The sequence below is a fragment of the Notamacropus eugenii genome, chromosome 3 (genome assembly GCF_028372415.1).
Source record: "Notamacropus eugenii isolate mMacEug1 chromosome 3, mMacEug1.pri_v2, whole genome shotgun sequence".
Classification (NCBI taxonomy): domain Eukaryota; kingdom Metazoa; phylum Chordata; class Mammalia; order Diprotodontia; family Macropodidae; genus Notamacropus; species Notamacropus eugenii.
Window position 1 is genome coordinate 224,897,645 of NC_092874.1, and position 13,320 is coordinate 224,910,964.

The window sequence follows — 13,320 nt, forward strand, 5'->3', positions numbered from 1 at the left end:
AGTGCAGCGGACATGATTCTGAATCTGGAGTCAGAGAACCTGATGTTGAATCTGAGCTTTGCCCCTGATTAAATGTGGTGTTGGGCAGGTCACCTCATTTTTCTGTTCCTCAGTTTCTTCATCTTTGAGAAAGTCTGACTAGATGATTTCTAAGTTCTCTGTTATTGAAACGTATAGCCCTAAAACCCACACTGGTGCTCATACCAGTGACACCCTCTGCTCTGTCTTGTTCTCCAGGACTTGCTATTCCTGTGGGAATGTGCCATTCCCAATGGGCATCACCTGGATGAGAAACCACAAGAAAGCCATAGATTCCAGTGCCAAAAAGGCTTCTCAAGTTTATTGGATAAAGGTAAGACAATATGCATTGTGAAGGATCTGAGGCAGATTAGCAACGCCCTTTTGAATCCAGGATCCAAGAAGGGGCTCTAAATGGAATCTCTTTCCCTACCATCAGAAGTATGTCTCCAGATCAAAGGTGGGGTGTTTGGTGTATTCTCAGACCACGAGGTAGGAAAACAGCTGTTTTAGGAGGCTGAGATCTAGGGATTGGGGGTAGGGAATAGGGCACATCTGGAGATGATGGAAAGGGTGCCTCTGGTTCTTTGGCTCCTTCTAGCATCTTCCACAACTGGTGTTGAGGGGTCCACAGGGAGCACAGGTTCCGGTGCTCACCACCAGGTTCCCACTGCAAGGGGCACTACAGACGCTGCCAGTGACGGGTCGGGAGCCGGACTGGCAAAGATCACCACAAGAGACACCGCCCCGGGAGCTACTCACACCTGCAGAAGTAAGAGAGGAGGAGAAAGATGAGGGGTCAGGGCAAGGTCAGATTTCCTGCTTGCAAAACCAACATTTTCAAGCTCCCAACTCCAGGCAAGATCAGTCATTTCTTGGCTCAGTCCATCTTGGGAAGGGTCTCTCTAACTTGACCCAACTTTGTAGGGAGAAAATGGTAGCTGTTTCCTTGCTTCACTATTTTCCCATCTGGGACATCCTTCCTGAGGCTAGCCCTAGTCCCTCCCATGGCTTGCTTGGTTTCCTATGACAAATCAGAGCATTTCTTCTTGTCATTTTTGTTGCTTGTCCTTTGGTTCTTGAAGAGGACCATGACATCAGAAAGGTCATGCCATGATTTACAAGTAACTGGATTTAAGTGATGGAGGGCTGTGAAAAGTCACCAGCCTCACTTTCTTCTCTGGAGCCATCTGGGTCCAGTGGCCAGATACAGAACAGGATGACTGGAGTTGGCTCCCCCGCCCTCTTGCCATGTTCTTAGGGGAAACACCTCTTAGAGGATCTCTCTACCTTCCCAAGCAAGTTCTCCCTGCTATCTAACCTCGATCCCCCTTTTCAAAGTCAAAATTACTTACAGACATTCACAGCACCAACACCTTCACATAGCCTGAAGAGGGGAGAGTAAAGAAGAGAAAAGAGATGTTAGAATAGGATCCCAACTCATTCAGTTTCAGTTGACAAATTTCCAGGAATGAGGAAGTGAATGGATGAAACTAGAGAGATGGGGCTGGGGGGTAGGATACCTGGGTACTTACAGTGAAAAGAGCCCTGGATCTGTGGGTCAGAAGTCCTGGGATCAAATTTTGACACTGCTTTTTACTACCTGTGAGACCTTGGGCAAATAAATCGCTTACCCTTATTAGACTGTGAGGTCCTTGAAGGTAGGGAATGTCTTTGTCCCTTTTTTTTTTATCCCCAGTGCCTGGCACATAGTAGGCACTTAATAAATGTTTATTGATTGATTCACTCTGCTGATGTCTGGTATGTTTGAAACCCTGCTTTCCTCTCTGATTACTTTCCAGATGAGTGTTTTCTGGTTGATGTGGGTTAGGGGGTCATTTTAATGCATGGTTAAGACCTCACTAGGATATTCTAGGGACCTGGGTTTTCTCTCTTCTCCCTTTCCCTAGCACTGACTCTGTATCTTCTGATTTCTGCCTGAGGTGGGGAGAAGATGTAATTCTAGGAGTCAAATTAGCTGCAATAAACCACTCTAATCTACCTGCCCCAATTGCTGGTATATCTTGCTTTAATGTCCCCTGTCCCCAGGACTGTGGACCACTCTGAAGTCTGATATAAGGCCCTATCTTCAAGTGAGGCAGGCCAATGTAGTCCAAAGAGCACTGATATTGGAAGCCTAGTTTTGAGTCCTGGCAATCTTTTCCCTTAAATAGCTCATAAAAATAATTCCATTTTCAGTGGGGAAACACTGTGGTTTAGTAGGCAGAACACAGGATTTGAATTCAGGACCTGGGCTGCAATCCTGACTCTGATGTTTCAAGCAAAGGGCTATCAAAGTCCATGTTCTTCTGGAAGGGGATCACCTTCACTGTGGGGACAGGCCTGTACATCCTCTCCGTACATCTCTTCTTAGATATCCTACCAGCTCCTTATACTCAACATGCCCAGACAGTGCTAGACTTAGAAGTAAGAGAAACCTGGGTTCAAACGCTGTCAGTGACATTTACTAACTGTCTGACCCTTGGAAAGTCACAGTCTCTGACTTTTTAGTTTCATCTGGAAAAATGAAGATGCTGTGATGTGCACAGAGTTATTGTGAGGAAAGTGCTTTTTACTCCTTAAGGTCACAGAGAAGGGTGATCAGAGACTTGTCTCCTTCACCTGGCTCCATTTTTAACTTGACTATTTACTATCTCCCTCTCCCTTCACTCCTCTCTTTTTAAGGGTGTGCTACTTTAATAATGGTAAATGTAATTTAATCTTATTATTAATTATATTAGTATTAATAACTAATTAATTATTAGTAAGGAAATTTCCTTATTGCTAACACTTAGGAATTCCTTGGAATTCCACTTGGAACTTGGTCTGGGGGTCCCTACCTGTATTCCTCGCCCTCCAGCAGTCGTTTGTAGGTGGCGATCTCGATGTCCAGCCCCAGCTTGGAGTTCATGACCTCCTGGTACTCCTTCAGCAGACAAGCCATGTCCTGCTTGGCCTTCTGCAGAGCCTCCTCCAGCCCTGCCAGCTTGCAGCGGGCATCATTGAGGGCAGTCTCGCCTTGTTGTTCAGACTGGGTTACAGCAGCCTCCAGCTTACAATTCTGGTGGGTGGGTGTTGGGTGTGAAAAGAGAATTATTGAACTGTCTTGCACTCATGGACACCTAGATTCTATGATGCCAGCAGAGACAACCCAATTATTCTCCCAACCCTCTGGGCTGTCCACATAGGACTACTCTAAGAAAGAAGGTTTCATAGTGTCTGGTGGGCTATCACCTGTCTTAGTACAATCCATACAGAGTCCATCCCTATTTTTTGGAAAAAGCTTTATGGCACCTGATTTGAATGCCTCTGGCTTCAATTGGATCCATTTCTGGTGGGAGGGAGGACAGAAGGGGCATGTTGTGTCCATACCTGGCACTTGGCATTCTCCACCTCAGCGGTCAGCCTCTGGATCATGCGGTTCAGCTCATTGATCTCCTCCTTCGTCCTGCGCAGACTCTCTCCATGGCGGATCACCGTGGCCTTCATCTCCTCACACTGTGGGAAGCAGGGAGGTTCTGAGTGTCATCTCTTTCATGTTTTTGCCTCTGTGTTATCCCAGCTAGAGAAGGTATCTGTGCCTCCTTCAAATACCCTCAGAGGAGAAGACTACAAACCAGTCTATGGATGCGTCTACAGAGGGGTAGTCCATCCTGACATCTACTCCCTATGCATCACATTCCCTCCACTGCATTTTCTAGGATGCGAGAGAGCCGAATCAATTCACCTTGCTGCGGTACCAGGACTCGGCTTCAGCCCGACTGCGGCTGGCAATGTCGTCGTACTGAGCCTTGATCTCTGCAATGACACAGTCCATGTTGAGTTCTCGGCTGTTGTCCATCTTCACCACAACGGAGGTGTCTGAGATGTGGGTGTGGAGGACTCGGATCTCCTGTAAAGTGGATTGGGAGAGAAGAGGACAAATCATTCATTTGGGAGGAAAGAGAGGGAAGGGAAGAAAGACGTGGAAGCTAGGGACATGGAGAAACAGAGAGAATAAGAGAGGAAGAGAGAGGAAAGAGGTAGAGATTGAGAGAGATCATGGGGCTGAGGAGAAGATCAGTAAGGAAAACCATGGGGAGCAGTGGGATGCCTATCACCCAAAGAGCAAGCCATTCTCTTGGATTGCCAACCCTTCTGCCACAATGATGCTCTGGGTACCCTGACCCTCAATGCCCAGCCTCCCTCACCTCTTCATACAGGGCTCTTAAGAAGTTGATCTCTTCCGTCAATGCCTCAGCATTGGCTTCCAGGTCTGACTTCCGTAGGTAGGCACAGTCCACCTCCTGTTGAGAGATTTCAGGGCAGACAACTGAGCAAAGTCTATCCATTTTTTTGAAGAGCAAAAAGATGGATGCAGGCCCCTGGCCCATAGAGGCTGATATAGGGTGGGATCAGGAGGGATCAGGTTCTGGTGCCTGGTTCTCTGTCACTCACCTTCTTTAGAGCCACAAAATCATTCTCAGCTGTAGCTCGAAGAGCGACTTCTTCCTCGTACCTGAGGTGAGAGAGAAGAGGTTCAGGTCTATCTGAACAAATCTCAAAAAATGCCTTTAAATCATATAGACAGATAAGACCAGTTCTCAGAAGACTGTTGCCCCAATCTTTCAGGATACCTCTGTCCATTCCCAGAATTGTGGCTTATAAGGAATCACTGAGCCTGGATGATGATTCAAATCCATTCATTCCCAAAATAGCTTTTCCTTTGGATGACCCATAGAATCAGAGAGTGGTTTATAAGGGAGAGAAAGAAGCAGGAGACCAAGGCGGAACAGACATAGGGACCACAGCCCTTCGTCCAGACCTGGGCACATCACAAAAGTTGGCTCTTTTTCATTCTCCAGGGAGTTGCTTCTCTGGAAGCAAAGATAATTCTAAGATACTCCCATATTGCCTCAGTCCTAGTAAAGCCTGGAGTACAAGTCTGATTTAGGGGAGCATTCCTATCAGATCCCAGGAACCTTTTCCACCCCCATGAATCACTCACTTCTTCTTGTAGCCCTCCAGCACCTCCTGCACGTGGTTGAGCTCAGATGCCAGGCGCCCACTGTCAGCCTCCACGCACTCCAGTTCCCTCCTCAGGGTCTCGATGTACCCATTGAACAGGGGTTCCAAGTTGCTCTCACAGCATTTCCGGCTCTGATAGAATTGCCACTTGGTCTCTAGAAGTTTATTCTGCTGCTCTAGGAATCGTACCTGTGATGCCAACAGCAAAAAGTCTGAGTATCTCCCTCTGGGGAGCTGATCTGTACAATTGCATCAGGGTTAAAACTCATGGAAAATGCACTGGATCTGGAGTCACAGAATCTGGGTTGCAATTCTTTTTGCCTTGGTAGTCCTAGGTAACTCTTTTTTATTATTATATATTTTAGTTTTCAACATTTATTTCTACAAGATTTTGAGTTGCAAATTTTCTACCCATCTTTCCCCTCCCCCAACTCCAAAAGGGCATGCATTCTGTTTACCCCTTCCCCCAGTCTGCTCTCCTCGCCTCCTGTCCCCCTCCCCCTCATTTTCTTGTAGGGCAAGATAGATTTCTATACCTATTTCTATATCTCATTGCCTATACATCTTATTTCTGGGTAACTCTTTTTAGTGTCTCAGGGTATCAGCTGCTTCAAACAAGAAATCTGTATCTAAAGTCTATGGCCCTTAGAGTTTAATAATAGCAAACATTTATATAGCATTTTAAGGTCTGCAAAATGCTTTGTATCTCATTTGATTCGCATAACAAGCATATGGGGTAGCTGCTATCACTATCTCTATTTTATAGATGAGGATATTGAAGCTGAGAGGAGGGAAGTCCCTGGTCCAGAACCATTCAGCCAGAAAGTATCTGAGGCAAGATTCGAATGCAGGTCTTCAGATGCCATTGCTTTCCATCTCAGATCTCCAATTCATTCTACATGCATCTTATTCATACAGTTAGTTGTTTGCATGTTGTCTTCCCCCATTAATCTACAAGCGTCTTGAGAGCAAGGATTTTTTTTTCCATGTCTTTGGATCCCTAGTGCTTAGCAGAGTACCTATTACATAACAGGTGATTAATAATTGCTTATTGACTTGACTCGGAGAAGGGAGAAACTGTTGGAGAGAAAACTGTTAGGAGACTATGATCACACTAATCAGGGGCTCTCAACAAGGGCTTGAGCTAAGATGCACCAATATGAGTAGAAAGGCAGAGAGGAATTTGACAAGGAAGGAGGCAGCCTAGAGCAATGGAAAGCATATGGTGGAGTCAGAAGACCTGGGTTTGAGAAAACTCTGCCTCTAAAAGGTCTGATTTTAAATGTCTGATCCTGGGCAGATTGCTTCCTGTGCCTTAGTTTGTTCATCTGTAAAATGGGCACAACAGGGCTTGCTGTACAGATTACCTCACTGGTTTGTCATGAAGAAGATGATTTGTGGTATCCCATTTGGTGTATGTTGCAAAGCTCTATTAAATGGGATTTATTATTAAGACAGAATCACCAAGACATACTAACCAAACAGAGCTGGGTGGAGGGAGGGGACGGAGGAGGAGGAAGAACTCTGCCGGGTTTTTTTCATCTTTGCATGTCCAGCATCCAGCACAGAGCTGACAAAATGCTGTTCAATTAAACCAGAGTGAACTTCCTGCCATACCCATGCCTAAAGAAGGTGAATAATAAGGCTGAATAATGAACAAAACATCCAGATGTTTCATAATAATGCAATTAGAATCAGCAGCCATTGAATGTGAGTTGAAACGGACATCAAAGATCATTCAGTCCAACCCCTTCGTTTGACAGAGCTGGAAAGTGAGTCTCAGAGGGGTTGAGTAATTTGCCTTAGGTCACACAGCACCTTAATGAAAAAAGAACTCCAACTCAGTTCTTCAGACTCCCAGTCCACTACATTTAATAACCATAGACTGAAAAGTCTGAAAGTAGCTATTTCCACCTTCTGCCCTGGTTTCAGATGGAATTCCACGTAAGTCTTGGGATACATACAATCTCTCTTGTTTTAGAGAAGGGGATTCACAGTGACTTGTCGCCTTATCTAATGACCCTCCCTTTTGGTAAATTTTTCTGTCCTTTTGTCTGGCCTAAAGCCCTCATGTAGCAGTTTCAGGCTTTTTTTTTTGCTCCTCAATAGAAATAAAAGATGACAATCTCTCTCTAGAGTGAAATTCAATATGGTTCTGGCCAAAGGCAATCAAGGAAGTTAAGGTATAGGGGAAAGAATGCTCTGTATTAGCAGAATAAGTACTGAACCGTGTAGGAGAGAAGATCTGGGTTTGAACCTCTACTCGACCACCTAATTGGCTGTGTGGGCAAGTCATTCCCAGCTAGAAGGTACAGTAGTTTGAAAGCTGGATTTGGAGTCAGGACAACCTGAGTTCAAATCCAGCCCCAGACATATCCTAGCTGTGTGACTCTGAGCAAGTCACCTGACCTCTGCTATCTCTGTTTCCTAATCTGTAAAACAGGGAGTAATAAAAGCATTTACTTCCTAGGATTGTTGGGAGAAACAAATGAGATAATAGCACTGTAAATCTTAAAGTCCTCTATAAATGTTATCTATTATCCCACTTTTCTAGGACTCATTTCCTTAGCTATAAAATGAAGACAGATGATCTCTGAGGTTTCCTCCAACGCTCAGTTTCTAGGCTTCTTGATATCTGATTTCTTTAGGGATAGATCTCCTCCCCATTCTGTCATCATTCTGATTTGACTTAAAGATACTTAGACTGAACTTTTTTTGACCCACATTCTTATGGTCAGGGTGAGTGGCATGTTTCTTAAAGAGAACCTTGTGGATCATCTCAAGGTCATGAACCAAAGCTCTTTTCCACAGGAATACTATGGCCACTTGTTTTGTTCTTGTTCAGCCATGTTCAACTTTTTATGAGCCCATAGACCATAGCATGCCAATTCTGTCCATGGGGTTTTCTTAGCAAAGATACTAGAGGAGTTTGCCATTTCCTTCTCCAGCTCATTTTACAGATGAGGAAACTGAGGCAGAGGTTAAGTGACTTGCCCAGGGACACACAGTTGGACAGTATCTGAGGTCAGATTTAAACTTAGATCTTGACTATCCACTGAGCCACCTTAGCTGACTGCTAGGTGGCCACTAAACTCCACTTACTGATTTACATAAGGATGAAAATACCAAGTTTAAACTCCAGGATGAAAATGACCATGACAAGGAAGCCTGAAGCATAACACAGTAGACAAAGAAGTATAGAAGGGCCTTAGAGATTTTGTCTACTTTATATCTGGTTCAGAGTACCTTCTACAATACCCTCTTCCTTTATAGGTGGTCATTCAGTTTCTCTGTGAAGAGCTCCAGAAATGGGAAACTCACTATCTCCCAAAGGCCAATAATTCAGTTGTGGAACACATTTGCTCCTGGGAAGTTTTTCATAGTGGAAATATGTTCTTCATCAGCTTCCACCCATTAGTCCTCATTCTGCTTTCTGGAGTCAAGCAAAACACCTTTCATCCTTCTTTCCCGTGTCAATCTCTAATTATGTTCATAGGCTCATAAACCTAGAATTTCAGAGGGTGGCTGATACAACTCACTAATTTTTACATATGAGGAATCTGAGTTCCACAGGAGTTCAGTGACTTTTCCAGTCACACACCATCTCAGTTCACTCCCATCCATTCTTTTCTTCACACTAGATATTTTCGATTTCCAACCCAAACTCAAAGAGCATGTTCTCCATACTTCCAGGCTTCTTAATATCTTTACTCTATTCCCCTCTTTCTCTGTCTCCACGTAAGGCACTGAGATCTAGAACTCTGTCCAGCCAGGCCTAATTCTGTCCTGCTCTCTCATCTCTGTTTGTGTTTTAGAATCATAGATTTAGTGTTGGGGTGGACCTTAGAAGGCATTGAGGCAATTGACTCATTTGATAGATGGAGAAATGGGCACAGAGAGGGTGAGTATCTTTTCCAGCAGCACACAGCTCCTAAGTTTCTGAGACAAAGAGTTGAATTCAGGTTTTCCTGATTTAAACCCAAGACTCTATGCACTAGGCCATGCTACTTGCTCAGTTGTTTTCCGCTCTCAACTCTTCTGCAGCCACACTAAAAGTATCCCAGTGGTAGCAATCATTTTCCCTTCTTGATCTGGGTCTCCCCTTAATGTCTGGTATATAGGGAGCTTGGGAACCCAAAGGACTACGACACTGACCTTGTCGATGAAGGCAGCAAACTTGCTGTTGAGACACTTAATCTGCTCCTTCTCCTCATGCTTCACACATTGGGCGTTGGGGTCGATCTCCAGGTTGAGGGGGGTCAGGAGGCTCTCATTGATGGACACAGTGGTGATGCAGGGGGTGCTGGGCCCGCACACGCCCCCAGAGCGATAACCGAAGCTCCGGCCGCAGGAGCCAGCCCTGTAGCCCCCACAGATGCTGCGGCTGCCAAAGCCAGTCAGTCCCCTGTAGCAGGACACTCCACGGTAGGGAGCGGCGCTGATGCAGCATCGATCACCCAACCTAGGTACGAAGGCTGAAACACAGCTAAAGTTTCTGGGACGGAATCCACAGCCCACGTTGCTAATTCCACAAGTCATAGCGAAGGTGGCAGGAGGTCCTGATGCAGAAGGATGAGAATCCAGCAAATGTTTCTGAGATCCAGGCAGTGCTTCTGCCTTTATATTTGCCAGGGAGAGCTGCATTAAAGGGGGCAGCAGAAAGGTGATGAGAGGTGCATTTTATTGGCTTGGCATCACGCCTGTCTTCTTAAAAACCAACTTAGCTTGCCTCTCTGGTATGGTTGTGTCAACAATCACTGTTCATGGACCCACAGATCTCATTTCATCTTCAAAGCCTTTATAAGCTTCCCCCCTCCCCAGTCACACTTTCCCTTCTACTCAAGTGAAAAAGACAAAGGACTTCCTAGGAGTTGGCTCCCCACACCCTTCCCCCTTCTTCTCTCTCCCCTCCATTACTAGAATCAGTCCCACCTCCATCCAGGGATAAGACCCATGAGGGGAAAAAATGTATAATTTTGTTCTTCTCGGGTAGGAGAAAATGCAAACAGTGTCCTAACCTCCTAGGGAGAGGCCCAGACTTCTTTGAGGAAAGTGTCCCTCCTTGATTAGGCCCTTCGTCTAAAACACAAGTTTATCCTTCTCTGCTAAAACCTTGCTCCGTTGGCTCATGTGAGGGTGAAGTTGGGTTATCAAAGCCTTAGATGGAGTAGAAGGGTGAGGAACTTAAGGGCCTTGAGGAACTGATTATTCCTCTTCCCCCTCCTCCACTTGAGGGAAAAATAGGATGAGGAGTCACAGATAATAGGATATAGTGATGAAACAAACCTTAGAATTTGCTTAGTCCAGCAGCTCAATTTTTTAGCGGACAAAATGGCAGCTCAGAGGACTTCAATAACTTGACTAAAGGCATATACATAGTTAAGCAGCAGATTTGAACTCAAATATAGGTAGAGATACTCAGAATTATTTTCCATGGCCTCTTCTTTTGCCCTCAATGTCAACTGGTCCTCTACATCCAATTATTTTTATGGGCCCAGGGGAGAAGCCAGCTTTGATATACAGACACTGGAAGCGTGCCTTGAGTTTTTCTTTTGTCATCAGAGCTTCTCTGTTTTGAGTGGCTGAGCCAATAAATTCCTCCCCAACAAATCTCTTCTGGTTTATGTCTCTATTGCCTCCTGTACATTTTGAGATATTGCTGACTGCTGGATTTCCTGGATAAGTCACTGTCACATTCCAAATGTCTTTTGGACTGAAAATATTTCTCTACAATGGATCCTGTTTGGCTACTGGCAGCCATCTGGTCTGGTCTCTGAGCTTTGGCTCTCTGTCTTCCCTCTTGTGATGAGAGTTTCTCCAGATGAAGGGGGAAGTGAGTGAGAGGCTTGGGAGAGACAAGCCCTCCATACTGTTCTGTGGAACCAGAAAGGCTTTAGATGTAAACTTAAAGACATCAGGCAGCGACTTTAATGAAATGGGGCAGCAAACCTATGAGGGATGGAGTTTCCCCAGACCTCTCAAGGGTTTTGAGTTAGGGTCCTTCAGGATCTGTAGATGGAAGTTTGGAGAAGTAGTTAGGGAACAAGAAGCAAGGGGAAAGATGTGTCAAATGGGAATGTGGATTCACAGTAATGCCAACTGAACAACTAAATAGGATTTTGTATCTGCCCTCATTTTGGAGAATTATTCTAAGGGAGAATGGGTATAGGGTTTTAGATTGCTTGAGTTCCCAGTTCTTTCTGGGATTAATTGGGGAGTAGAATGTAAATATGCTCTACAACTCACAGGACTCAAAATTCAAGAAAGGACCCTGCATAATATCCATACACAAACACACCAAGTATGGGTAACAAGCAAGATGAACTACAGATAACAATCCAAGGAGGTGTTTCTTATATCATGGCTATCACTGAGATTTGGTAGGATGAGAACAAGGCCTAGAATGTAGCTCCAGTAGAGCAGGCCTTATTCAAAAGCTCAGGATAGGTAGGAGTGGGATGGACCAAGGTGGAGGTTAAGTAGCATTGTATAAAATTAAAAAAAACCCTATGCTTTTGTTCACAAGCCTGCCAAAGACAATTTTTATTAAGTCAATTCTTCTAATTCTAAGCATCTCTGTCTAGGGAGAAGTCCAAGAGGGCACAATTTCCCCTTGCCTTTGAACATTTCTCAGTTGCCAAACATTTTGGAGTTGCTATTTATAGTGTTTACAAATAAAGACAAAATTTCACAATAAGATATAACATAGTGATAGACTTTAGGTGATAATAGAATCCATTAAAAAACAGAGTTGTCACTTAAAATATCTTTGTGGCCTCCTAAACGGGAGTTCTTAATATATTTATATATGATGGTTACCATTGACAGTCTGGTGAAGCCTACGGACTTCTCTAAATAATTGTTTTTAGGCTGGGTTTTCCTATCTTTCCCAGGCTAAAGATGCAGCCTCTGATACTCATTGGCTTTACCGACCTGGTTTTCAATCTAGGTCAATTTATGCTGCCTTAGGCAGCCAAGTGCACCTCTCCACCCCCATCCACATCTAACGGGGGCTTATCCTATTGGTGCCAGACTTTTTGAGGATATTTGATAAGTACGACAGCTCAGAAACCCTGATGTACTTTCAGAAGTAGGTTAGCATTGGAAAAGGATATTTAAAAATATTTCAGACTAAGATATTTTGAGAACTGATAGTTAAAGAAAGACAGGTAAGAGTTTCTCATTCAAATTAGATAAAAAACTTCAGAGAAAATTACTATTCTAATAGGATTTTGTTTCTACCATGGCTATGTGTGTGAATATGTTTCCACATATATCGTATGCTTATGAAAGGAAATATAGGAACCAGAGGAATGATACATGGTAGATCATACTTGGTTGAAAATTAATAGACACAGAAATAGAAAAAAATGTCTGAGAGATAGATATCAGGATTCTGTCATAGAGACACGATATAGTGATGATGGGAGACTTCAATTATCTGAACATTTGCTGAAGCTCACTCTCTTTCCAGAGCAGAGGAACTAATAATATCTTGATTTGTCTTCATGGTCATTTCATATTTTAAAAGGTAGAAGAATAGATGAAGTAAATTTCTATTATGTATCTAATTCTTATGTATTATGTATTATATATTATGTATCTAATTCTTATCAGCAAGTAACAGCTGGTTGATGTGGTGGAAATGATGAGAACCTATGTGTCACAGCTCCTGAAACTTTACCTGGTGGCAGTCCTTCTTGATCCCTAAGTCTGTTTGGTTCTTTTCCTTACCTGATTTTCTGTTCTAAAGCACTGATTCTCTGATTCCAGAATCTCTTCTGCTGCTTCCGCCTTGGTTTCATGCCTTAGAAGACACACACACACACACACACACACACACACACACACACATTCTCTCTCTCTCTTTTTCTCCCCCCTCCCTTTCCCTCCCCCCTCTCTCTGTCTGTCTCTCTCTCTGTCTTTGAATCTTTCTGTGTCTCTGTCTGTCTCTGTCTCTCTCTCCCTCTCCCTTCAGTTTTCACACACTCCAGGAAACAAGGGCAGCTGGTACACAGAAAAAAGTATACAAATCCAGGAATCATATCCATGGGCCATAATAGCTGTCTTCAACTACATGAAAAAGAAGCCAAAGGAATCAGACCTGTTCTGCTTGCCCTTAGAAAGTGTTAGACATGATAAGCTGAAGATACAGAGGTAGATTGATCTTGACAGAAGGAAATACTTTTTAACAATTAGAGTTGCCTAAAAGTATCAGGGGTTGCCTTAGGGCATGGGGATCCTCTTCATCCCTGGAGATCTTCAAATAGATACTGGGTGATTACTTGTTAGATG

General features: G+C 44.0%; 1 protein-coding gene across 1 annotated transcript; it reads right to left on the minus strand.

Annotated features, from left to right (window-relative positions):
* Positions 1 to 541: 541 nt before the first annotated feature.
* On the minus strand, positions 542 to 9,564 carry LOC140531375 (keratin, type II microfibrillar, component 7C). Its single transcript, XM_072650339.1, has 9 exons — positions 9,181 to 9,564; positions 5,006 to 5,214; positions 4,456 to 4,516; positions 4,209 to 4,304; positions 3,746 to 3,910; positions 3,391 to 3,516; positions 2,859 to 3,079; positions 1,374 to 1,405; positions 542 to 782 (listed from the first exon to the last, which is right to left on the minus strand). Exons 1-9 carry the CDS (start codon positions 9,562 to 9,564, stop codon positions 616 to 618), a joined length of 1,461 nt encoding a protein of 486 aa, XP_072506440.1. The 3' UTR covers positions 542 to 615.
* Positions 9,565 to 13,320: the final 3,756 nt, after the last annotated feature.